General features: G+C 39.6%; 1 protein-coding gene across 8 annotated transcripts in view; it reads left to right on the forward strand.

The window, feature by feature from the left end:
- KIF13A (kinesin family member 13A) overlaps positions 1–27416 on the forward strand; it is a 201275-nt gene that overhangs the window by 154846 nt on the left and 19013 nt on the right. For 3 of the 8 annotated variants that reach the window (XM_036026463.1, XM_036026465.1, XM_036026466.1), the window contains exons 17-30: positions 2228–2347; positions 6388–6601; positions 10281–10443; positions 11481–11621; positions 12366–12515; positions 14648–14809; positions 15337–15510; positions 17348–17499; positions 18437–18569; positions 18761–18907; positions 22057–22095; positions 23821–23920; positions 25240–25366; positions 27259–27314. In XM_036026463.1, coding sequence (XP_035882356.1) covers positions 2228–2347; positions 6388–6601; positions 10281–10443; positions 11481–11621; positions 12366–12515; positions 14648–14809; positions 15337–15510; positions 17348–17499; positions 18437–18569; positions 18761–18907; positions 22057–22095; positions 23821–23920; positions 25240–25366; positions 27259–27314 — 1878 coding nt within the window. The remainder of the gene's footprint in view (positions 1–2227; positions 2348–6387; positions 6602–10280; positions 10444–11480; positions 11622–12365; positions 12516–14647; positions 14810–15336; positions 15511–17347; positions 17500–18436; positions 18570–18760; positions 18908–22056; positions 22096–23820; positions 23921–25239; positions 25367–27258; positions 27315–27416) is intronic. The other 5 variants (XM_036026467.1, XM_036026470.1, XM_036026469.1 and 2 more) reach the window with 3 other exon arrangements.

Consider the following 27416-nt stretch of genomic DNA (forward strand, 5'->3'; position numbering starts at 1 on the left):
AAAGGCCATAAGTGAGGGGCTAATGAAAGTATTCCAGAACTTGGTCAGCTCTCTTCAATGTAACCAGGAAGTAGGTGGAAGCTTTTGGGGACCACATTCTCGGGCCAGTTGTTGGAACATTTCCGTGGTCCTGGAGAGCTGAGTGACTGTGATGGAATTCCTTCCCAAATTTCCCTTTGCAGAGCCCATCATTTCTCGGTACTTCAGAGCATGAAAATCACCAGGAGACTATTACTGGTAATCCAGAAATTTCAAATAGAATCTATTGGAGAGATAAAAGTTACAACATTGTACTATAAACTCAATTGGAAATTATACCCTAAAGAGACTGACTTAAAAATGAGAGCTGGTTTGTGTGCCTCAGTGGATTGAGCACCAGCCCATGAACCAAATGGTTGCCAGTTCAATTCCTGGTCAGGGAACATGCCTTGGTTGTGGGCCAAGTCCCTGTTTGGGGGCATGCAAGAGGCAACTGATTGATGTATCTCTCACACTTCGATGTTTCTCTCCCTCCCTCCCCCTTTCTCTAAAAATAAATAAATAAAATCTTTTTAAAAAAATGATAGCTAAAATAAAAGCTTTTAATGGGTTCTTTGCTTGACCTACACTCCAGCCTGTCTCAGATCCTTAAGGAATAGATTCTCCTTGAAGAATTATTTCTAGATCCCTCTTTCTAGAAGGTTTTCAATGATTATATTGAAGTTCTTCCTATCAATATTTAAAAGGAAGTCCTTTACCTACTTTCTTCTGTGCTTACACACTTATGTGAGTTCTATAAAATACACACCAAAGTTTTTTCTTGCTTGCTTTTTATAAATCTGCTTCTTCCTTTTCCCATCTCCTAGTCTTCTGATCACCACACTTTGTACCTGGGATCTAGATGCTGGACAGGAAAATTCTCCTGTTACCAGGCACAAGGCTACGTTTCTAGGACTAGAACTATTTTACAGGGATATGGTTGAGGACTACATTCAGGAGCACATGAGCAAGTTGGTTTCTGGATGTTATCCAGCCTTACTTTCCCATTCATCTGTTCTTCAGATACCTGAGGATCCCTAACTTGAACGAGGGAGGGTGTCCAGGAACCCTGAGAGCCCTACCGAGGCTCTCCAGAAGGCCAGCTTCCACCTGACAGGGTGCTTAAAGAGTATTTTGATTTTCACAGTTGAGCTCTTCCCTTAAACGTTCACTTTCTCACTCTACTCCTTGAATAAGCGTATCTGGGAAGAATTTGAGCATGGCTAGTGAGTAGTTGGTCAGATCTCTAGCATATCAAATTGGGGATTCTGTTGCAAAAATAAAGATTTTGATTCATCTCTATTTATGGATTTTTAGCCTCAAGGAACCCTCTTTTTAATTATAAAGATGAGGTTTGAAGAAAAGGTCAGATTGAGAAACAAGTGTAGTGTAACAACAAAAAAGGAGGGAAAAAGTAACTTTATGAAAAAAAGTTTGGCAATTTCTTGTTTTAAACATGAAGATTATGGATTAAATTAGCTATTGGAGCTTTTGACGCTGTGGCACAGGGTGGGCCACAGCTAGAAATCAAGCTTCAGTTCACTCTGCTACTTGCTCAGCAGGACAGCAGAATCCCAAAAGACATTTCAAGTTGATGTTCCTGCATTAGGATCACAGCAACATCGTTTAACAACGTACCTGTGCAACAAGCCTCCTGTGAATGACTTTTTGGAAGCCTAGAGGGACACGGCTGTTACAGGAGGGTGTAGGCTCCATACTCCAGCTGGAAGAACTCCCATTTCAAGAGAACTTATTTCTTTCAGTGAGGTTACAGAATTCTAGAGGTCTCTATCCCCTAACTCTGCAGAGTCTGCTAGTATCAATTGAGTCATGTATCATCCCATATCACAGATTTCTAATTTAATCCAGTTGCTACCTTGTTATCATATACATAGTAAATCTCTGAATAACCAATGAGTATTTAGTAAATATTTGTTAATTCCTTCAGTCCTCTTGACCAAACTAATTAGTCATCAGCATCGTGGTTCATGGTATTAACATAAGTTATTCATCTGTATTCCAGTTCAGGCCTTGCTCTCCAGTGTTGATTTTATCTACTTAAAACTAATGTTTTCCTCTCCCCTCCTGATTGCTTACCCAAGTTCATTGGTAAATGGAGCTTCCCCGTGGGGCACATGGACATGTTCTGATGCAAGTACAGAAATGCTGACGGCTGGACACTGTTCTTACAATTCCCTTCTGCTACTAGGTGGCTTCCCAGTAATAAGCCTGTCTGCCTGGTGGTCGTCCCCTTGGTGGTCCTATTTGAAGATTCTCTTCCCTCTCCTGTGGTTTCAGACGAAGCTCCTCCACAAACAGTGGGATAAAGGTTTTCACTGATTGGCATTAGCATGAGGGAGCTTGACAGGGTTTTAGCAGTGCTGCTGACTGATGCTTGTGCTCCATGCTTTGGCAAAATCTAACGTGATTGGGAAGAAGCTGATCTTTTCTGCCAATGGTGCTCTGCATCCTTGATTGAGGAATGTTCCCTTTTCAGTTAAGATCCCTGCCTCCCGTGTCCCACCTCCACTACCTTCCCCATGATTATGGTAGCTGTTCTTTTCCCTCTGCATCCAACAGCACAAAAGTGTTGCTGGTTCCCCTACTGCTGCTGCTAATGGTTTTATTACTGTTGAAAGCCCAGCAGTCAGAACATTTTTCTGTATATGCATTTACCTGCATTATCCCAGTAATAGAATAGAGTAGTGTGTTTTCAGTCTCTAGAGTAAATAATGATCAAAAACTCAATTCATTTGAATTAAGAGTAAAAGCAAGCCACCTAGTATCTGTAAATAATATGCCTTCTCCCCAAGGGTTCAAAATTAGGAATCAGACACTCATCTATTTCACAGAGTCAATGGTAGCTCTAAAGTAAAGAACAATCATACAGCTCGCTTATTCCATCTGGGATTAAAAGGTTCTTTTGTCCCCAAAGAGATCTACTTCCCTTCAATTTGGTGCCTTGGGCCTCATGGTATGAATGAATTCTAACTCTCTTTATCACATTAATACCTTCCAACCACCACCACCATCACCGCCACTTTCTCTTTTCCATTCTTGGGAAAGACAAGTAAATTTGAGCTCATTTCATAGTTGCATACCAGGTAAACAATAAACTAATGAAGGAGAGAAGTGCTCTGCCCGAAGTAAATGCGGTCCTTTTTTCTCTTCCTAAAATACCACCCTCCTGGTATCTTGGCCTCAGGCACCAGACTCACTGTGTTTTAAAACAGCTCATTGAAAAGGAGGAAAGTGATAGGGGGAAATTAAAACTGTGGACAATGTTTTGATAGTTGATTGGTCACTTGAAAATAAGCCAAATAATCTTTGGCTTCTGTCCTAGGCCTTATTATAGAGTCAGATTGACTTGCTGATTAGAGTGATCTATTTTTTAAAATATAGGTAGTGATAAAGACTTGAAACTGGTAAATTTGAAAAGAAAATGTTATCAAATATGTATAAGAGAGAGGTGTTTCCAGTCTTGTGTTAGGATTAGAATTTAAAAAAGAAAAAACAGACAGACAGAAACTCTCAGCCCCTGTACCTTCACCGGAGCAGGCACAGGGGCAGTTGCTTTGGGTGGCTCTGTCTTTCACAGCTGCACATTGGTTTGTGGCTACTGACAAAGCCTGGGGAGCATCAGGGGTGTCAGTCATGGCAACTGCTGAAGCAGTTTAAGCAGGCTCGGCCACACTGCCTCTGCATGCTGTGGAACCCTGCAGTGAAATCCCCTCCGCTTCAGAGACTTAGGGTCCTGTGTGTTTCTGCACGCCACTGACTAACAAGTGGAAATGAGGGTTAAATATCTTATTTAGGGTCTTTTAGCAAAAACCCTAGCATATATACTTGTATGAAGTGGTATGTTTTCTAGGCTTCTCTCTCTAGAAAAGGCTTCTCTCTTAACTCATAAACACTGAGCTAAGGCTCTTGAAAATAAGGTTCTGTGTAAATATAAATCGATGGCAAGGACCTTATTTTTTACTTTTTATTTTTTTTATTTTTATTTTTAAAAAGATTTTATTTTATTTATTTTTAGAGAGGGAAGGGAGGGAGACAGAGAGAGAGAGAGAAACATCAATGTGCGGTTGCTGGGGGTCATGGCCTGCAACCCAGGCATGTGCCCTGACTGGGAATCGAACCTGCGACACTTTGGTTCGCAGCCCGAGCTCAATCCACTGAACTATGCCAGCCAGGGCTTGTTTTTTACTTTTTAAACCTGAAGTCTGAATAGAGCAAAAATATATACTGTCTGAGAAATATATTTTTAAAAATTTCTGAGGGAGCTTTTGCTAGAGAGCAAAATGCCCTTGCATTTAAAAGTCTTTCAGACTCCCTCAAAAAAACTCCCCATGTTCTTTTTTTTTTTTTCCCAGAAATTTTGGGTCTATGTCAGAAGTTCTAATGCTTTGGGGTAGATTTTTACTCTATAGCAAATGTCTTCTCCACTCTTGGTCTGTCTTTCTGTAGGATTTTTATTTTTACTTTTTTTTTTTTTTTCGGTGAGGGTGAGCTGAGGGGGCTGATGGTGGTGGTTAATTTTCCGTCACATTTTCAAGTAACATATTTTAGAGACTCTGTGAAGCAAACCATTCTGCTTTGAAAAAAAAAATGCAGAATTTGAGAATCTTATATCAGCAAAGAACAGTATTTTTTTAAATTTGGGTTTGGCAAAAGTAGGTTTACGCTTGTGAATATAGAAACACAGTTTATTTTTGTATTATTATTTATGAATTATTGCGTTATTTTCATATTTTTCCATATGAACAACTGTAAACCTACTTTTGCCACATCCTGTATCCTTTAACAGAGTACTAATTTTGAGCAAAACATTGGAAGTTAGAGTACTGCATTAATTTACTACTGAGTTTATGTCTACCCCAGCCAGTTCACACTGATCTGAGGTCAGATGTGATCTTAGGTCAGCGACTTAACCTTTCCAAGCCCCAGTTCCTCATCTGTGCCGTGGGAATGATACACCCTCTTAGGTTTGATGATGCATGCAAAGGGTATATATAGCTCCTGTACATGAGATACAGCCAGTAGCTAATCAAATTATTATTGTCATTGTGGTTGTCGTTTTTATTTAAAAAGCTCACCGATGCTGTGCATATCGTGATATTTCCATTGCTTTCTACTTTTTGTTTTGTATGATTTAACCTTATTTTTTTTAAGTTGATGCTCTCTTTTTCTCTCACTGTTCATATAGAGATTGGTACAATTTACACACTGGTATCAATTTACACAAATTGATAAGGGCCTTCTGGAAAAGTCTGTCAGTTAGCTATCCTCAGGTGTTATACAAAATCTTAATTTCCCACTGTTATCCTGGAAATTAAACTGACAGTCAGTATGTGGAAATAGAACACAGATAGCTCTGAGTAGCTGGCAAGTGTGTCCATGTACAAGGAGGAAATTAAGTCCCAGGGTAGTCTGAGAATATGAACACGTCCAGGTCACCTGTCCTACAGGAAATGTGTATGTGGCAGTGACTTTCCAGGCAGTCTAACATGCCGTTTCCCTACAGTCTGCTCACTTACTGCCAGTAACATTATTCTGTGTACGTGAGGCCAGCGCCTTAATCTTTCTCCATGGCGTTGAGTTCATTAGTCCTCACCAAGCGAAGTTCTCCCTCAGCCAGTTAACTCTTCAGAGTCAAGTCTCACCTGCATTGCAACCCCTCTGGTTACAGTACAGCCCTTCTGAGTATGACCTATTGGTATTTTTATGCCTGTTCACCCGTATACATATTGGTGATCTTTAGATCTGCAACAGCAAGAACCACAAAAAGAGCCATTTATTTTTGCAAGTGAATTATCCTCTTAGTTTTCAGCACCTGAAAAATTGCCAGACGCTGTACTCAGTGTTTTCAAATGTATACAGTGATCTGTAAGTTTTGTTCCTCTCACATTACAGAAATTCAGGAGTAGTATGATTTGTGGTTAAAACAGAAATATAAACCATTTGTCATATACCAAAACTGAGGGCTAAATGGGCATAGAAATTCACCACCATAAAAACCAAATCTTGTATGGCTGCGTCTTTGACATTATCCTAGATTTCATGATATTTTTCTTCTCAGTGCATCGGATCTCATCCCCTTCTTTACACTCTGCTTATAGTAGGTATATCATTAGGATAAGCCCATCAAATTGAAGAAAATAACATTTACATATATGAAATTTACCTAAAATGTTAGTGAAAAGAAAGCTGACAGGATTTCCCACAGGGCCGCTCAGGCCTCTGCTAGAAAGCACATCAAAAGGCCATTTTCTGGGGGAGGGAGGAGGTGGCTCTTGCTGAAGCAGTGCAGGCTGGCTGCCCATCTTAGCCACCACTGAACACACCTTGTCTTGTCTCTTGGCTCACCAGACCCAGTTCAAAATGTGGTTCAGGTCCTGGAGAAACAATACCTGGAAGAAAAGCGGAGTGCACTTGAGGAGCAGCGGCTCATGTATGAGCGAGAGCTGGAGCAGCTCCGCCAGCAACTGTCTCCTGAGAGGCAGCCCCGGAGCAGCGGCCCGGACCGCCTGGCCTGCAGCAGCCAGACCGCTCAGCAGAAGGTGACACAGTGGGCAGAGGAGAGGTGAGGTTGGACCTGCTGGACCCAGAGGCCAGGCTCCAGGGCTGTGGGGCTTGGAGGGAGCGCTGTGAGATATGTCAAAGGGGGATAAACCCATCACAGAAGGAAATCTTAATCCCATTTCTGGATTGTTAGCAACTGACTTTTCTTTTCAAGGATGCTGTCCAACCTTGGTGTGCTTATACTTTGTTGTTAAAGACATGCCCCCCTTCCCAACCCTTCAGCAAAAATGGTACCAAGTTTGAAGGCTTAGACTGTTAAGATATTAAAATGGAGATAGTCTGAATAAGACTTTCTTATTTTTTTATTTCTTATTTTAGATTCTATTTAAATTCTTCAGTGTTAAGAAATCTCATATATACAAGCTTTTAAAAATTATGACTTTAAAACATCCCAGAATTGAAGTAATGGTAGAAGAAATGGTAGTGATAATACTGATAAGAACAATAAATTATTCCTAACTTGTGCTGTGTTCTTACCACACCTAGGCATGGTGCTAATTTTAACACTCCCAATAGCTATGTTACCTCTGTCTTGTAGATGGGAAGTCAGTGTAAATGCTCTGAGTCAGTCACCCATCTAGTCCACGAAAAGCCCAGAATTTGAAAAAGCTGGGTCTCTTCAGAGACCCATTAATAACTCCTGTGTTGTAATAATAATTAATGGTAATAAAAGCAGTATCTGACATTTATAGAGCATTTATCATGCACCAGTGACTAAGTGCTTTACATATATTTACCTAATCTTCACATCTGCTACCATATTTTATCATTTTCACCCCCTGTTTTACATATGAGGAAACTGAGGCTGAGAGGTTTAATGACTCGCCCAGTTGTTGAGCTAGTAAGTTGGGCCAGTGGGATCAAAGCCAGGACAGTCTGACTTCAGGGGACCTCCTCTCACTCTTGCAACCACACTGCATCACTCCCCAGCAATGAGACGCTTAACTTGAGCCACATTCAGGAAAGATGACCCCTGAGAGGAGAAAAGGAGACCCTACCCTGCATTGAAAGGATCGCCATAGTAATGCACTCAGTTGTTCCAAATCAAGAGAGAAGAGTCAGTTACACTTTCCCAAGGAGCTGTCAGCTCACCTGTCTGGATACTGAATATGAATACTTATCATACTTGTATTATTTTGTCATATTTCATTGTGCCTGGGTAAAACAGACAAAGGTTATCAGATGATGCTTTTTCTGAAGAGCTGCCTTTTCCATATTTCCTATGAGCTGGTGGCTTTACTCTAAGCAATAGCTAGCTAAAGGTAATTGGTGTAATTGTTCCCATTGATATCCTTACTATTTATCCTCCCTATTTACTTTCCTATATACATAAGATTGCAAAAGACAAAAACAAACATGTAGTAGAAATGGTAGATTGCTTTAATTACATCATGTAGCATTTTTTAGTTAAATGTCAAAAAAAAATTTCCACTTCCCATAATGCCACACGGATTCTCCTTGAGGCTCAAATTCTTAAAAAGAAACAGAGTAGAAAAGATAACACTTAAAAAAATGGTTATAGCATTGATTTCACCAGGTTTTGCTGGACAAAATTAAGATGCCATTGAAGATGGTCATTAAGAAGGTGGGGCGACTTTTATCTAAGAAGATGTTGATGGTTTGCAAAATTTTGAAGGATTCACATCTAAGTAAATGAGGGTTTGAGAATCAAGTATATTTAAGAGAATTAAATATATTCAAGTATATTTAATCCTCATATATTTGTGAGAATTACAAAGAAAGTTAAAGTTGTAGTTAATTCTCTTTATACTTATAATTTACAATAAGATATAAATATGTGAAAATCCAACCATAATAGTGAATTTAAAAAACAGTTTCATTCAACAATAGGAAGTGCTACGATTATATAATTATTTATTTATTTATTTCCTCCACTGAAAAATAAGGTTCATTCATTGAACTATCCCCAGTGTCTAGAACCGATGCTGTCACATGCTGGGCGCTTGCTTGTTGATTGTGCGAAATTGTTGAGTGATGAGAATGTGATGGCCAGCTGGGCAGAGGGCACAGTAAGTGCAGTGATTGTTCAGTGGAGGACAAGATCCCATCAAGCTGAGTCTTCTGCAGAGATTTCCTGGACAAGGAAGGGTTTCAAGGGAGTCTGAAGGGTGCAGTTTAGGATAGTCAGAAGGTGGGATGGCACTGTGGATAGATGGGTTGTCATAAACCAATGTGAAGCAATGGAGAAGAGTAAGGTATATTTGGGGGATTACATGAGAAGTTTAGTTGCGTCTAGAAGGTGATTTGCAGAGGAATAAGGAGAACTAAGTCCAAAACTCTCAGGGTACACAGGAGGCCTGGAGACTTGCACATTTGGGATTTATCTTGTGGAAAAGGAGAAGGCTTTGAGCCTAGGAGCTACCCATTTAAGGCAGGGCTTTATATGAACTGTCTTGTAGTGGAGGAGAAGGAGCCTGGGTACTATAAGAATTTGGGGCAAGTATGAGGAACATGGACTGGAGTAATGAACAAAACAGAAGGAGAGAGATTCAGGAGATGTTTCAAAGAAAGAATCAACAAGGCTTTTTCTGCATATTGTGGAAAAAAGAAAAGACTAGCCTAGCTGAAAGTAGTCAAGCCTAAGTAACTGGGGGGAAAAGGTAATGTGATTTAGAAAAGGCAGCAGGACAGTATCAATGTGTGATACATTTTATGTCATTTTATATTAACGTCTTTGCAGTGGCCCTCCTGTTGTCATTTCTAAGGTGAGAAGGAAAGAGTACAGATTTGGATGTTCCAGACTTATCATTTTCCTATGAAGTGAGGGCAGGAGGTGTGTAAATGGTATTGAAAAGAAGAGCTATATAAGGCATAGCGCAGTCTGCTAAACTGGGTTGCCTTTGAGCCCAGATTCAAAAGTGGAATCCAGATGTACTCTTTCTTTCATTCAGTGGTATTTTTAATACCTTACAATGGGCAATGCACTTGGCCAGGAATTAAGTGTAATGACAAGCAGAAAAGACAGGATCTTTACCCTAGGGATGCTTACAGCTTCTTAGGGGAGACAGACCAGTCAAATCACTGTACAGATAAGTGAAAAATTGTAACTGTAAGTGCTACTGGAGCAAAAAAGTCTGGGGCTGGAAGAACACATATTCAAGTTTTGACCTGGTCAGGTTGTCAGAAAAGCTTTTATCAGAAGTGCTACTGTGTAGAGAGTTGAAAAAAGAATTCCTGCTGCCATGAAAGTGCCCATTCTTGCCTTTTACCAGCTGAAGAAACCATGTGAAGCACTTGCTTCTTTATGACTGCAGGCATGTTTCTCCACCCACCTCCCTTCCCCACCCTAAAACACACCAAAGTCATAGTCATGTCTTTTCCCTAAAGGATCCTTTGTTGGGTTGGGTTGGGTTGGGTTTTATTTTTGCATCACCATATCAAAATCTAGTAGTCTTCAAATGTTATGTAATTTTTACAATGGATTTTACTTACATCAGTTCACATATTTGCTCCTCATCAGTGGTTACCAACAGATAGCCCACATGACCCTGGTGGGAAGAAGGAGGGATAAGAAGGATTTAGTAGCAAAAATCAATTGAAAAATATTGCCCAAAAGGTGTTTCTAACACTTTCTAATAATATGACTCACTTAGAAACTGAATTGCAGTTAGTTTGCTTATCTTTTCGATTTTCTCATTTCCTCTTCTTCTATACCACAGGGATGAACTCTTCCGTCAGAGCCTGGCAAAATTGCGTGAGCAGCTTGTTAAAGCCAATACCTTGGTGAGGGAGGCAAACTTCTTAGCTGAGGAAATGAGCAAGCTCACTGACTACCAGGTGACTCTGCAGATCCCTGCTGCGAACCTCAGTGCTAATAGAAAGGTGAGAATGAGGGCAAGGTGTGCATTAGTGACGATGGTAAGATGGCTGTAAACCTGACATCCAAGGTAAGATCCCGAGGAGATCCTGAAGTGTGCCAGGGTATTTGTTCTTCTCAAAACTTCCTCTATAGACCTTCTCATGTATGCATGCCCTTAGATATGTTATGATCAGAATACAAGAATTCGAGTGGCTTAAAGCATTTAAATGTTTTCTTAAAATCAGACATATATAAGTAATCCCGCCTGCTCTTCTCTTTCATATAAATGCCCCTTCTGAATTGGGGGATAGGTATATGTTTTGTTGTGGTATCATCTTGACAGTGAATTCCACCAGAAAGGAAGACAAGAAGACTAGCAGGGTAACTGTCTTTACATACACAGAAAAACATTCTGCAACCATTTGGATGTTTCCCATCATTTTGTCTTGAAGAATGTTTTCTTTAAGGAGAAACTTTGCAATAGTTTTTCTTCTGTTCATTTCCCCCCTCCCAAGATGTGTGAAGGAGTGTCTCAGTCCGTCTTACTGGGTTTTAGTCATTTGACCTCGAAGAAATGTATTCGAAGTCCATAGTCACAGAAGTAAACTTAAAGTTTTATGGGCTTTTTTTGTATAAGGATATAAAATTTCCTTTATAAAATTTGAAAAAAAATTGAGAAAACCATGATATTGAACAGTAGAATTATTAGTCATATGAATAATCCATCCGTATAAGGATTGCTGCGTTACCTATAAAACTCATGTTTATGAAGAACAGTGACCACAAGAAGATGGTTGTAATATAAAAACTGTAGAGAGAGAATTGGGATAGGAAATTTATATTTTGTTCAGTTCTACTTGTGATAAAAATTAAGTATGTGCCTGAGTATACATAAAAAGTGGAAAATAAACCAAAATATTCTGTAGGTGATAGAATTTCATTTTCTTTTGTATATATTGTTTTTATAACTTGCTTTACAATAATATGTAATACTTTAACAATTCAAAAATTTATAACAAGATTTGTTTCACTTTTGTTTTTGTTTTTCTTTGTTCTGCAGAGAGGAGCAATAGTGAGTGAGCCAGCTATTCAAGTAAAGAGGAAAGGAAAGGGCACCCAAGTTTGGACCATTGAAAAGCTGGAGAATAAATTAATTGATATGAGAGACCTTTACCAAGAATGGAAGGAAAAAGTCCCAGAGGTAAAAGAGATAAAATGTGAAGGAGATTTGGTCATTTTAAAAGCAGAGAGTATAAATGACTTAATCGTCAGAGCACATGCATACTGGTGAATATTTGTAGTGGTGCTTTGGACATTTAGATTAAAAAAGTAAGGCGGAAACGATCTTGAAAGGAGTGCTGAGTTATGTCAGTAACATAACATGTGATCTATACCCAGAGAGGAACTGAACGAGGATAACACGGTGTATTCTTGTCTGGCCGCATTTTTACCACCCTTCAAGGAAAGTGAAGTGGAACGAAATTTGTGCGGTCGTGTCAGTGATGTGAAAAGTCAGCTGGATGGAGTCAGCACAGATTTTATATTTATTAGCATGTGCTCACCCCCCCAGCTGTGCTCATGGCTGGGTGGATTACTATGAATAATTTTAGAGAGCACACTTCATTTTTTAGACATTAGAAGATTCAGTGAAGGAAATGAGGCAACGCACATTTCCTTGAATAAAATGAAATAGGCTGCAGGTGGAGTGTGACTGGGATGATATGACAGTAACTAAAGAAGGGTCCTTGACACGGGCTTAGTCTCCAGCTAACAATCCTCTTGTATGCTACTTTGTTTTATTTACATGATGTGATTCTAAGTTTACTTTTTAATTTGTTTGAATAAATGCTTTTTTAGAAACTGTTAACACGAGTTTTAAATCATATTATTTCAATCGCTGTTTCATTTCCTTCTGTCATATCCACTGACCTCTCCTACCACTCAGGCAAAGAGACTCTATGGGAAACGGGGTGATCCTTTCTATGAAGCCCAAGAGAATCACAACCTCATTGGTGTGGCTAATGTGTTCTTGGAGTGTCTCTTCTGTGATGTGAAACTTCAGTATGCAGTCCCTATCATCAGCCAGCAGGGGGAGGTAAGGACACGCCAACATCAGAGAAAATGATGGTGCTTCAAGTTTGGGGGATTATTTTCGATTTAAGTTTCTGAGGTTGATTGAGAGAAACTAGGCAAAGGAATCACAGTCCTCATTCTTTTTTACTGTACTAGTATCAATAGAAACTATCAAACTTAAGTCATGGTTTTAAAAGATTATTATAACATATTTTATATTTGTGGCTCACAAGTTTTTTCTTTGTTTTAATCAAATTAGAAATCTTTGGAAGCTAGATTCAGCTCTGGGCCCCATATCATTTCCTGTCATCTCTTACCTTCATATACACTCTAGTTCCCTCCTGGCCTCTCAGTGGTCTTTACAAGATACAACTTGAGAGGATTATTTTGAAACCTAAAGTATTCAGAGAAAACAAGCTTTATTATCCTATTGTTACCGCCTTATTTTTAAACTCTTGTATTTCAGTTATTTAGGTATACTGGCTTTGCATAGGCCTAAGACATTTCAGAAAGTCTTCAAGTTCAAACTTTTTGATTTTATCCAATTCATCAACTGGTGTTTTAATTTAAATTTAATAACACTTTTATTTCATAGTTTGTCCTTCAATAACATGCAAGGTTATTTTTTGTTATTTTTAGAGCAGGCTTAGAATAAGGTGTCATTCTGCCCAAAGCAAACCTTAGATCCCTGTCGTGGGGTGTGAGTACACAGCCTGCCTGCACGTGTCATAATCCCCTCCGCTGCAGCCCCATGAACATCCTGCTGTAGCAGACCATTGGGCTAGAGTTGTTGTTTCCCATGTTAAAGATGGGCACAATTCCTGGGGCAAAGGGATCCAGTGGCTGAGTCAGGGTTCTTAAGCTAGGGTCCATGGAGGGCTTTAGAGTTCTGTGAATCCCCCTGAAATTATATTAAAAATGAATTAGTCTCAAGGAGCATTGAAAAAAACTTAAGAACCACTATCTTCTGTGTTGTGATTTCTCTTATTCCCTTCCCCACCCCCCACCTTACCACTTCCTCATATTTTCTCCCTTGTCAAATACCATCAACCAGTATCTCTCAGGTCCCTGGTGCCAGTGCAGATTGCTGCGTGGAAGCTGGGTCTGAGCTGCCTTTGAAAACAAGCTCACTATTTAAGATGACAGTGGCATTGCCAGAATGTATGTCATATGCACACTGCAGTTATTACAACCTTAGCCTGTTTTATGAAAGATCACTTGGCCAATTACAACACTCTGGGAATGCATATTTCAGCAGTTTTCCTTTGATTCTTTGCAACAGTGTTAAGAGAGATACTGCTAAACTAGCATCTATTCTGAGAAGACCAAGAGAGTGAGGAAATTTTAAGCCTTTTTTTGGAAAAACAATTTTAAAGGAACTGTTTCCTTATAACTTCCTGGCTTTGTATATGCTGTTTCTCCTGGAGTAGGTCTCACTGTCTCAGGGAGCTCTTCTTCACTGGCTCCCTGCCCCAGTGTGAATGACATGTCCATTCTCTGTTCCCAAGAGAATAGAAGCTACATGAGCCCAGTGACCATGTCTGTTTGGTTTACTGTTGTCAGTACAGCACTCAGCACAGTTCCTGGCACAGTGTCAGTTCCTGGCAAATATTTGTTGAGTGCATACATTTATTCCATAACACCGGGTACATGATGCCTGTCGTGGCAGCTAGCCTACACTGTCGTTACTGGGTTTTACCTCTCTGTCTTTCCCTACTGGGCTGCGAGTGCCCTGACAGCAGAACCCATGTGTTTGTCTTGGTATTCCTGTGAGACCAGGTGTTTGGTCAAATGAGTAAGTGAGTGAGTATACATATATACATGGGAAAGAGTAGAATATGGTAGTAGAATATGATGATAGTAGCTCTATGCTGTTCATGGGCTATCCTGTAAAAAAAAAAAAAATAAGAATGAAGATGGCTCCAAAAGGCAAGTTACTGGGAGGTGAATTTGGGTGAAAGTTAGGCAGGATGATTAGAGGGGCAAGTGGTGGACAGGACCGGCTCTGGGAGTGTTGGGTTTCTCCTGGATGTAGAGGGTGAGCAGCCACCCTGGAGCTGCTCGCCCAGGACATTGTAGAGTGCTTTCTGCCTCGGGTCTGTGTTGTCTATGGGGTGCCCTTTAACCTCGGCACCCTCTGGCTCCTTGTCCCAGGTTGCAGGGCGTCTCCACGTGGAGGTGATGCGTGTTACCGGAGCTGTCCCGGAGCGCGTCGTGGAGGACGACTCCTCGGAGAACTCCAGTGAAAGTGGCAGTCTCGAAGTCGTGGACAGCAGTGGGGAAGTCATTCACCGAGTCAAAAAGCTGACATGCAGGGTAAGAGGACAGGAATGGGGAGGCTCAGATAAATCACTTTTTAATTCAAAGCAATTTTACAGAAAAATCTTAAGAGTTTTCTGTAAAGCATAATAAAAATTAAACTTTCTGGTAATAAATACAATGGTGAACAATACTTTTTCCAAAAGTGTAGCACACTTTTTGATGACAGGTGTGTGATATTTCAAAAGCCTGTGTGTTTGGCATGCAAGGAGTGTATGTTGCTTGGTGAATCATACTTGTCTAGTAAAGGTTGCATCTATATCAGAAACTCAGTTAGTAGGACAATTTTGGAAGGATGTGTGTTTCTGTTGCCAAGTTTATATGCCGTAGTTACAGAACTGTGGTACAGATTTCATTACAGATAGAACCCCTAATGAAATGATGCCAAATATTTTCACATGTCAGATGGATGACTGATTTGTTTATTTCGTTGCCTAGTCTTAAATTTGGAGTAGTTAAGAATGCATAGTGTAATGTTTTCTTTATGGAAGTTATAGTTGCATTTTTAAAATCTGTCTCTTCAGGTAAAAATTAAAGAAGCAACTGGGCTGCCCTTAAACCTCTCGAACTTCGTCTTCTGTCAGTACACATTCTGGGACCAGTGTGAGCCTACAGTGGCTGCCCCTGTAGTAGACCCGGAGGTGCCCTCCCCACAGTCCAAGGATGCCCAGTATAGCGTGACCTTCTCTCATTGTAAGGTACAGGTGCCATTATGAAATGAATTATATGGGAGGCAACAGACCTGGGTGTCATTCAAAAGTGTACTTGTACTTTAGAAGTTTTCAACATAAGAATGTTTTATAAAGGTAGTATGTTTATTGGGCATTTTAACCTCAAAATGTACTTCAATATAATTTCAAAAAATTAAAAGTGTTTAAAATAAAATCAGAAAAACCTATACTCGAAATTGTATTCCCTAGAGGTGTGATGACCAATGATAGCTTGGTACATATTTTGATAAACTATTTTCTGTGTTGTTCCACAGCTTTTATATGTGTGTGGTAAACATATGCTCATACATATAAATGGGCATAAATACACACTCTTAATATCATGCATACGTAACTTCTAATGCTTTTTTACAAAAACATGATTACATTATTATGCATATTGTAGGATTGCATCTTGTTATTTTAATATATGTGGACATCTTAACATGTAAGTTGTTGTAGATACCTTCATTCTTTTGAATAGAGTATAGCATTATAAGCATAGCATTCTAGTGTACCAAATGAGGTTTGACAGAAAATATAAAATGGAGAAAGTGAATTTTTGGTGAATATTGTATGGACCTACTTTGGAGCATTAGCTGCGGTTCCTGGCTTTCACATTGAACTGCCAACGAGCCTTGTCTGACAGACGGGCCCTAGCTTCTGTGCAATTTGTGTGTGTGTGCAAACCATGCATATTCCTTCTACATTTTAAAAACAAATCCATATCACCACCTATAAAATTTCACACATGTAAAGACTATCAAGTTTTTTTCTGAAAATAAATAGCCCACATTTTTTACCTGTACTCACCAATCTGTTTCTCAAGATTTTTATTAATCATGTTTTCTTTTTGTAGTCCCCATGTTTCTTTGGATCTACAAAGCTGTTTATTTAGCAGGATGGAATCTGAATTTTAAATGAATTCTAGTTAACAACTGGTTTAATAAATACTGGTCTCAGAGCCCCCAGATTCATTATGTGACCTTGGGGTTTATTTCATGTTAAAAATATGTAGATTGTACTAATTGGTTATCAAGTTTATTTTCCTTCTAAAATTCTTGCTCTGTCTACAAATGAAATAAATAATACAAGGTTAAATCAGTATAACATAGCTCTTGCCAAAAATGAGTCAGAGTTAGTTGTCTTCATCTAAGACTACACCGAGATGCTAATGGAAAGAAAATGGGCTTTGTTCCTTGCCTGCTGCTTGGTTTGGGATGATTTGCCATGCTACTCAGTCAATTCAGTATTCATTTCCTCACACTCATCTGTTGGCATTTTAGAATGAGAAGCTGAGTGGGAGAGTCTAAGAGCAAGAGATCAGAATCACGACCATAATCATATACAATTTAATCCTGTTATTAGTCTTCTAAGCCAGGGGTCCCCAAGCCCCAGCCACAGACCAATAAGGGCCAGGAGGAAGCTCACCTAAGCTCTGCCTCCTCTGTACCCCTTCCCCCACCCCGTCTTCCCCAAAACAGGTCCCTAGTGCCAAAAAGGCTGGGGCCTGCTGTTCTAAGCCATAGCAAGGAATAATCAAATGTTCATTTTTTTGCCTTGACCAGTGTGGCTCAATGGATTGGGCATCATCCCATAAAGTAAAAGGTCGCTGGTTTGATTCTCTGTCAGGGCACATAACTGTGTGCGGGTTCAGTGTCCCATTGGGCAGCCAATCAACATTTCTCTTTCTTTCTTCCTCCCTTCCCCTCTCTCTAAAAATAAATGTTGAATCTTTATACAGTTAAAAGGTAAAAAGGAAAATTTCACAGATGTCTTTATGCACAATTCTTGTCACTCTTTTCTTTCAACCCACTTACCCCAGGACTTTGTGGTGAACGTAACAGAAGAATTTCTGGAGTTCATTTCAGATGGAGCGCTAGCAATTGAAGTGTGGGGCCACCGGTGTGCTGGGAATGGTAGCTCCATCTGGGAAGTCGATTCTCTTCATGCTAAGACAAGAACGCTGCACGACAGGTTTGTACTTTCCTGTGACCTTTAGACACACAGGGCCATGACTAGCACTCGGACAGTGGTTAAGAAAACAGGTTCTCTGGGCCTGTGTCCACATGTGTGAGATGGGAATGATAAAAGGAGCTACTGGGTGTCACAGAAATGTAATGGGAAAAGAAAAGTCTTTTTAACAAACAAGACTGAAAAATTGCATATCGGTATGCGAAGAAACAACTTTGATCTTTACTTCACACCATGCATAAAACTACATTACCTTAAATGTAAAAGATAAAACTATAAAGTTTATAGAAGAAAACAGGAGAATATCTTCTTTTAAAGTTGATCATTTGCCTCTTCTGTGACCCAGCAATTTCACTTTTAGATATTTATCCAAGGAAATGAAAACAAGTTCATAAGCAGACTTCTACACAAATGTTTGTGGTGACTCTATACTACCCTAAAACTACAAACAATCCAGATATCCTTCAATCTGAGGCTGGATAAAGAAATTATAGTATTATTCGTGTAATAGAATATTACTTAGAAATACAGATAAAAAGAAAAAAGTTTATTGATATCCATTTGGATGAATCTCAGAAACATGCAGCATCAAATAAGCCAGTCCTAAAAGAGTACATGCTACTACCTGATTCCATTTATATGAAGGGGCATGAACAACCTTTCTGAAGTTAACAGTGGGGTGAGTTACACAAGCGTGTGCATTTGTCAAAAGTCATCATACTCTGTGCTTGAGATCTGGACATTTCACTGAATGTAAATTATACCTCAAATAAATAAAAAGAACCTATAGTGAAAGCTTGTTTTCAGAGTGAAATAGAAAATAATCTATGCAACATTCATGGCAGTGCCTAGCACACAGTAAGTGTTCAGTGAATGGCAGCTAATTCCTAACACTGTCACTGGGCAGTGACACTGTTGCACGTTGGAATGTGTTCTGCAGGTGGAACGAAGTGACTCGCAGAATAGAAATGTGGATCTCCATATTAGAACTGAATGAGTTAGGGGAGTATGCCGCAGTGGAGCTGCATCAGGCGAAAGATGTCAACACGGGAGGCATCTTTCAACTCAGACAGGTACTACGTTTGATTTTGTTCGTTTCATGATCCCGCTCTATCCCACTCTTACAGTTTGTGGAGCTTTCTCATTATTTGCTGCTTTGTTTCCTAATTTGTTTCCCTTCCCTTATCCCTTCCCCCATCTCTCCCCATCCCCATTCCTGGCACCCATCTCCACATGCTCTGTCATCACACCCTCTCCTCTACAGGGTCATTCCCGGAGAGTGCAAGTCACAGTAAAACCTGTACAGCATTCAGGGACACTGCCGCTTATGGTCGAAGCCATCTTGTCAGTGTCCATTGGCTGTGTGACTGCCAGGTCCACCAAGCTCCAAAGAGGGCTGGACAGTTACCAGGTAAGGCAAACAGGTTTGAAATAGAATTTAACGAAGATTGGTTAGTACAGAATTAAGGAAGTCACTGATCTGTGATGGAGACCTGTTTAGGAATGCAAGAGAATTCCTTGCCTTAACCATCTGTTTGTCCACCCATTCATGTTTCCACCCATTGCTCTTTTCCTAGATTTAAAATACTATATTGGCTTAGCATTAATTAATAATAATTTTATTTGTAAACACACATTTTAGTGCTATAGTACTCATTTACTTTAGGCAGGTTTTATTTTATATCTGGGCCAAATTATGTTGGCTATCTTGACCCTGCTACCTGATTCACTTTTATTAGTATAAAATTGCCCCCATACGCTGTTATAAATAATCAGCTCTTAGAAAACTTTACTCTTTTTTAAGTTAAAAGTTATCCTCCTGATTATTTTTGTCCATGGGTTCTTCATTTACTAAATCTTCTGTTCTCATTTTTAAAGATAAAAAGATGAAAACCTCTAGGGACTGACCTTTATATTACCAGAATACTCTTTAAAAATAAACTTTAAGATTAGGAGATTGTCCCCAGTGGCCTGAAGGAATGCATGTGCTTCCCCTAGTCCCCAGTTCCTTCTCAGACATGGACTAGGGACTGGAAGAAATGATACCATGAAATCGGGGCTCCCTTGCTGTCACGGGTAAGAGGGAGCCCTCTCCCTGTCATGAGGGAGAAAACATTTCTCTGTGGGTTCCAGGCATAACCCCAGTCCATCTAGAAAATGATTCACCTTCCATTTCCGTGTTTTGTTTTTGTGTGTGTGTGTGTGTGTTTGTTTGTTTGTGGGGAGCTTCATGGCATTCAGGCAAAGACTTTTCTGAAAACTAGAAAGAACATTGTCTTGGACTCTTGAATCTTAAGGACGGAATAGCTTTGTCAGACACTGCCTTCCCTGTCCAAGCCAAAATTCCCCCAAACCTGGGGGAGAGTGTGAGTGAAATTATGGAGACACAGCCTGCAGGCTTGTCCATGAGACTTTTCCTTACGTGTGGAGAATGAAATTGGCTTGTCTGTATTCTCATCACAGTTCAGTCCCTCACTTGGCTGTCAGTGTTAGGGTGACCTTGGGCCTGGTAGAACCCCTTAGACTTGGAGTCGGGAGACTGGGGTTCTTAAGTTCAGTTTGACCTTCCTGCATGGTTACCTCAACTGGGTAATTTAAACGTCAGGCTCCCTTTTTCTCTTCTCTAAGATGATGATGTAGACAATAATTCTCTGAGGTCCCTTTCTAGAGTAAAATTTTGTGGCTTAATAAGTCTCTGATCTTCATGAAACTTTGAATCTGTGTGTCCTAAACCATGACCTACAGAATATAGAGCATCAACCGACTAAATGTTCCTACTTGAGGAATATCAAAGGGCTTGCTTATTAGCACTTATCAAAACAACATACCTCTTAAGTTAAAACAGTTTTGTCAAAATTTGAGTTCTCAAATAGCCTTTCCCCTGGGCTACATGTTCTCTAAAGAGCATAGTGCTAGTCATGCAAATTTAAACTGGCTCTTTTAAAGCTGTTATTTATTGCCCTGGCTGGTGTGACTCTGTGGATTGAACACCAGCCTGGGAACCAAAGGGTCACCAGTTTGATTCCCAGTCAGGGCACATGTCTGGGTTGCAGACCAGGTCCCCAGTAGGGGGCGAGCGAGAGACAACCACACATTCGTGTTTCTCTCTCTCTCTGTCTCCTTTTCTCCTCTCTAAAAATAAATAAAATCTTAAAAAAATAAAGGTGTTATGTATGTATGTATTGTTCATTCATTTATTTATTTTTGCTGCCATGTTCAAGGTCATGTCCATAAACTTTTTTTGTTGTTATTGACATTATATGTTAAAATTATTCTGACTCAGCAGCTCAGGCCGGTCCAGAATATGCTGATGTCACAACAGTTACCCATCATAAAGCTCAGGCTAGTTTTCAGTCAATAAAAGTATCTCCTTTGTCTAAAAAATAATGACAAATTACTTATTAATATGGGGAATTAATTCAAGAAAATGTATTTCAGTGCTAGGCTTACATTTAATGAATTATTTATATAAACAGTCATTATGGTTACCAAACTAAAACAAAGTGTATTTTTAAGTCTATATGTAGAATAATCTTAACTGTATTTTTAAAGCACTTTTTAATAACAGTATATTTTGAGATATACTTAGATATAAGAATAATGTAATTATATTTTTAAATCACTTTTTAAAAATCCATTCTATCTCTTTTATGACTTGACCACTTTACTCCCTGTTTAACTGTTAACCTTCCAATAACCATGGAGCAATGCAAGAAGGTTGTTATATGACCTAGCATTCATTTGAGTAGAACCTGCCTCTGTAGGGATGAATATTCTCTACAAACGGGAATTTCTTTATTCTTATATTTAAAGAAAATTTTCTCAACTAAAACCCTTTTGTTTTCAACCTAATGATTTCGTTTTGTCAAATGTTTTTGCCAAGATGTTATTTTATATTATTATTGTAAAATGTTGCCATGGATTTAACAGTTTTGACTTTTCTCAACTGACGGGTATGGATGCTGATATGTACGGTAGTGGATGATGTTGCAGTAGTCTCCTGCAGAGACTTGTGTGCAGACAGCCTCAGGTTCCCTGGGGGCTTTCACTGTGATGCCGTCCTCGGTGAGAGTAGTGTGCTGCGGTGGGAGACCAGGGGGGCCTGCCCCTACCATTACATGTGCGATCCTCAGGTTAAATTATTTCATCCTTCACGGCCTTGGTTGCCTCATGGTTAAAACTCCAGAGATCAAGCAATGGAGTCTCTAAAGTCCTATCTCAGGCATTCTGTCTTTCTAAACCCATTCTAAATCTCAGCCCACAAATATATAACAACTATTTGGATAACAGTGCAATAAGACCTGTAGTCCCATCTAAGAGAGTTACTGTTTTTAAATGACTCCTTTCTTTCTTTTTTAAACTTAAATTCCTTAAGTAATTATAGACAAGTGAATGGAATCCACTAAACCTTTTTGAGGCTCAATTAAATGTTTTATTATGCTGATACTGTGTGTGCTATCTGTTGTGATGTGTGTGTTAGTTAAGCTTAAAGAATTATGTTCCTTGTATGCTGTTTGAGAAACAAAATGCATGTTTTTTGTGTTTATTTTTCCCTACCAGAGAGATGATGAGGATGGTGATGATATGGATAGTTATCAGGTATCGCTGCCGTCAACCCTGTGGCATGGGGCACAGCTGCTGCTAACTGCCAGCCTTCGCAAGCAGAGGGCAGGGAGGAGGAAGGAGGAGTGTAGAGCAATAATACACAATTTTTCACTTGTGTTGTATTTGCTTCAAATATAATCAGGGATACAATACTGTCTCTATAGATTTCTCTGTCACTTGAAAATTCATAACCAAATACTGCAATTTTGCTATGCTATCTCAATTTGCTAGCTTATAAAGCCTTTCTAAGCAAGAACATTATCACTGTATTAAATTGGTGATCTTCAAACTTGTGCAGTTATCCATGCATATTCTATAAGCAATTCTTGTCTTTCCTGTGAGGAACTGCACTTGGCTGCTTATATCCAGGAAAGTAGTATTGTTCTAAAATGCCATTTTACCTTAAGAGACTTTTGTTGGATAAGAAAATTGAAGACACTTTATGTACAGTTTTGGTTTTTTAGCCAATTTTTTCTCTTAGTAGGGCCAAGCTTAGTTATACATTACCTGGAGAATTTAAATCTTGCTTTTTATTTATTTATTTTTTATAATCTTTATTTACAATTACATATTCTTTCACAGTGAGACTATTTCCTCCTTCATTTATTTCTCACCCAAAGACATTTTTTTTTCATTGCTTTAGAGAGAGAGGAAGGGATGATGCTCCAACCAACTGAGCCACACGGACCAGGACAAATCTCAACTTTTTAATATGTGCAAATGTGAACTTGTACTTGGTCATCAGTGACTGGCCTGCTGTCATGGAGTGTGCAGCAATAGTAGTGGTCGAGGCAGCAAACCAAGATGGACAATTTGGGGTTTGGTTCCCAGTCTGTGTACTCTTCTCCACATAAACTTTAAAAGCATGTTTTCCCCATGTGCCTTCCTGTACTTAAAATGTGGATGCATTGTAGGTAGAGCCTCAGAAGTCCACAGGTGTCTGCTGTGAATGTAATGTCTTAAGGGTTACACTAGAATTAAGCAAGTCAGGGCATTTTGAATAGAATTGTGGATTTCTTTTCCTCCTCATAATTTTACTGAGAAAGAAAACAAGCAAGCAAAAACAAACTATAAGAGGAGGATCCCCTTGGATCTCAGAAACGCCATTAACTAACTCCTGCGGCTACCTGTGCGCTTCCTGCCGCGTGCCCACGTGAAGTCCGGCGGCTGCTGCTGGGAGTTCTGGAAAGCATGGCTGGCTGCATGTCGGGTTTTTGCATGGGAGATTCTTGGTTAGCCTCATGGTAAGGGTTGGAAATACAAATGTTGCGGCAAATTTGAAAGGTTCTCTGCTGATCTATTCTTTGCATTTCAGAAAATGCCTGTCATTTTCCATTCCATTTGCTGTTACATGGTTTGGGCTCTGTTCATGGTGTCCTTCAGCTTGGAATTGCAAATCCTCCAGATGAATAGCTACAATTTAAATACATACATGCACACACACACTGTGTAGGAATCATCCAACAGCTGGTGTAATTTGAGGCTCTCTTGCTTTTAGGTATAATTATCCTTTTGGAAATACAGGGGCTCTGATTTCTGAGTGCTGGGATTCTCGATCAGCATGCAGTTTTTCTGAGGCCTCTTTGCTTTCTTGCATATTAATCACACAACAATGTTCAATGCCTTTCCTGATGAAAATTTTTCTAGTCAATGAGACATCTTTAAAAAAATAGTTGTCTGTGGACTCTGCAGAAAAATACTTTCCTTCCCTCATGTCAGGAAGAAGACTTGAACTGTGTGAGAGAGAGGTGGTCTGACGCACTCATTAAACGACGAGAATACTTAGATGAACAGATTAAAAAAATCAGCAATAAAAAAGGTATGTGAGATTAGACTGTTTCTTGAGAGTAGCTTTTTCACTTCTAGACCATGGTGGTGGGTTATTTTGTTCCCTTTGTTGGATAATTTATCTTAGTTTTTAATGTTATAACAGTTATAGATATTTGTGTATCATATTGTACAGTGTTGGCTTAAGAAAGCTCTGAATTTGATGTCAATTTGTTAAAAAAAACTCTGAGTTTTTTAAATTTTATTGTGGTTCAAGTACAGTTGTCCGCATTTACCCACTCCAAAACTCCCCCCAAAAAACTCTGAGTTAACTGTTATATTAAACATGAAACTAAAATTTTATTTTGATGAAAATTAATATAATCAATACTGTATCTCAATAATGAGGTTATTTCTGGCTCAGAACAATGGAACTGACAGCAGCTAAAGGGCTGGTTCCGAAAGCACAGCATTTGGCAGGTCAGCCTCGCTGCTGTTGGGTGGTAGCCATGCACTCAGCTCAAGCTGGCCCGCAGCTCCATTCACTGCGACCAGGCTCCAAGGATGCAGTTTGCTCATGCTGGCAACTGCCTCTTGGATTTTAAAGCAAAAATATGCTCTTAAAACCCTTAGTCTCTCATCCTGACTTTATGACCACTCATTGTTATTGATTCTGCACCAAAGGACACATCACAGATGTTAACCCATTTCATGAAGAAGTTAGCAAACATTGTCCCTCAAAAAAACATCTTGATATCCTTGGTGTCAGTTTGTGTATGTGCTCAGCCTACTAGTGAAAACTCACTTTGACTGTGCCCAGGTAGCTCCAGAGTTGGATTATAGGTAAGAGGATTTCAAAATATACCAAATCCAATCTCTTCGTAATGAGCATGAAGAAAAATAATGTTAGGTTTGCAGAGTGCACTATGTGGTGTTCTTTAATCCTCTGTCTTTATAAAATGGTGTGCAGTTTTTATAAAGTAGTGTCACATCTGTCATTTCATTTGATCGTTCCAGCAAGTACACAAAGTACAGTAGATACTACTTGATTATCCCTTTTTGTCAGGTGAGGAAACTAGACTCATCTGTTAAATAACTTTCCCAAATTACAGAACCAGTAAGATAACCCCAGTCTTCTAATCCTCGTTCCAGTGTGTTTTCTTCTCTTCCTGGTTTGTGGTTTATTGAGCTAGTGTCATAGCCTCTCCAAGACCATCCAGGTGCTCAAGCTTGAGCTTTGAAGCACCCGATGCCTTGTAATGTAGCAGATGTTTAAGCCATGTTTGGATATCACCAAGTAATAATTTATCTGAAATGTAGAAATTGTACTTCCTCCCTTCTTGGTACTCCTCCCCTCATTTTGTCCCACAGAGAGAACTGAGGACGACGTGGAGCGGGAAGCCCGGCTTGTAGAGCAGTGGGTGGGGCTGACTGAGGAGAGGAACGCCGTGCTGGTGCCGGCTCCAGGCAGTGGGATCCCCGGGGCGCCAGCTGACTGGTACGTCCTCCCTTCCTTCTGTGCGGGCCTGACAGGATGGCTCAGATGGCCTGTGGCAAGAGTCTTGCAAGTGACTTCCCAGGATTATCACAGGAAATGCTAAGGAACATGAGCTGCTCAGGGAAGAGGCACCCATCTCTAAGTGCTGCCTTACCGTATTTCCCTCCCCACTGCAGCCGGCTCCCTATCAGGGGCAGCCAGAGAGCATTCGTACCTGGCGGGGAATCAGATACCACACTCCTCAGTTCCTCTGTGTGATGCAGCTTGGATGTGGTTTCCTGATCACCAGAAATTCTCTTTGTTTGGCTCAAATGAAGGGTATTTCCAGGGTGTAGTTGAAGAGGGAAGAAAATACAGGGTGGGGCAAAAGTAGGTTTACAGTTGTGAGTATGCGATAGAGTTTATTCTTGTATCATTTATTAATTATTGTATTTTTAAGGTATGTTACAGGCTTACTTTAAACCATTTAACTTATTATGCTCCAAAGTAACTGTAATTTAATGTTGGTAGTATAGCAAATTTTGAATAGCTTTAATTGTGTGTTTAAAAGTCATTTCACAAGCTTAAGTCTGGATATCAGAATTTAAGCAATTCTTGAAATGTATGAATGTCTCCTTAATATATTGATTACCAAAAAAAACACCTACTTTTGCCCATCCCTGTATATCTGGGCTGTGATCAGTCAGTTGATATGTCAGTCCTGATGTTCATGAGAAAGAGTGCGTGTGATACTCTGGACTCTGGGCTGAAGTGGAGCTGGATATAGTCTCTGTCCGTAGCTCTTACTGTTGTCTACTTAACTTCTCTAAGACTTTATTTCTAATCGTGAATGGAGCTACCTTGTTGGTACTCTTGTAAAGATCAGCAATTTAAAAAAATACCATGTTCATAGTGCCCATTCATTAAATGGTAACTTCTACTGCTGCTTATTCTCATTCTTATTGTAAGAATATGTTATAGGCATTTAAACGAAGGCAGATTTCTTTTGAACACAAAATGTACATGCCCAGATAATCTCTTTCAGATAGGCATAGAAACATTAGTGATGCTGTGTCTAAAATGATGAATGGAAGTATAATTGATTTCATGGTATTATGTAAGTAAAATATCTGAATTTGCAGGCACATAATTTGTAACCTGATGTTTCTCCCTGCTGATTGTCCTCTTGTGCTGGAGCCCTGTAGTCACAGGCAGTGTATCAGCCAGCCACTCAGAAAGAAATAGTCAGCTCCGTCCCAGTTGTGTTCTTCCCTTTGAGGCCCTGTTTAAACTGTTTTACCCCAGGCACTTCCATCTGAGATATTTCCAGACTTCAGAGCACCGTCAGCATTCATAAATGTAGAGTCCTGGGTCCCCTTCCTAGTTATTCTGATTGGGAAGAAAAAGGATGGGGCCAAGAATCTCAATTTAAAAGACCCCCAAGCTGACTCCGATGCAGATGGGCAAGGTTTTGATAAAATACTACTTGGGTCTGTCCAGTACGCAACCCTGCCTCCTTTCATACATCTTTCCTTCCCGCTTTCTTTGAGCTTTTTCGGATACTGTCTCTTTTGTTTACTTCCGCTCATTTTTGATCCAGTCCCCTGTTCCCACTCTAACAACAATCCCCATTTCCTTTTTCCCATCACTAGAATTATGTTTAGAAATGTTTCAAATAATCTTTCTCTCAATGAATTACATGTAATTCATATAACCGGTAGTTCTTCATGTAAGTCACATAATTCCCATGATTTGTGTTAATAGGAACATCAGGAAATGTGAACTTATTTCATTAATAGAACCTGTATCTCCACAGTAGTTCTCTTCTGTGTCCATGGCCCTGCACTGCCTGATTGTCTTCCAAGATGTAAAACACATATTTGGTTATGATTAAATTTTGTTATTAAATTTAGGGTCCCACCACCTGGAATGGAAACCCACATACCAGTTCTCTTTCTTGATTTGAATGGTAAGTATGCCTCTAACATTCTAGGGGCTATCACATTGAATTGAAGTCTGTAATCTATTCAGATCCACATGATGGTGATCCTTACATCACCATTCTAATTAC

This window comes from Phyllostomus discolor, chromosome 5 (genome assembly GCF_004126475.2).
Source record: "Phyllostomus discolor isolate MPI-MPIP mPhyDis1 chromosome 5, mPhyDis1.pri.v3, whole genome shotgun sequence".
NCBI lineage: Eukaryota > Metazoa > Chordata > Mammalia > Chiroptera > Phyllostomidae > Phyllostomus > Phyllostomus discolor.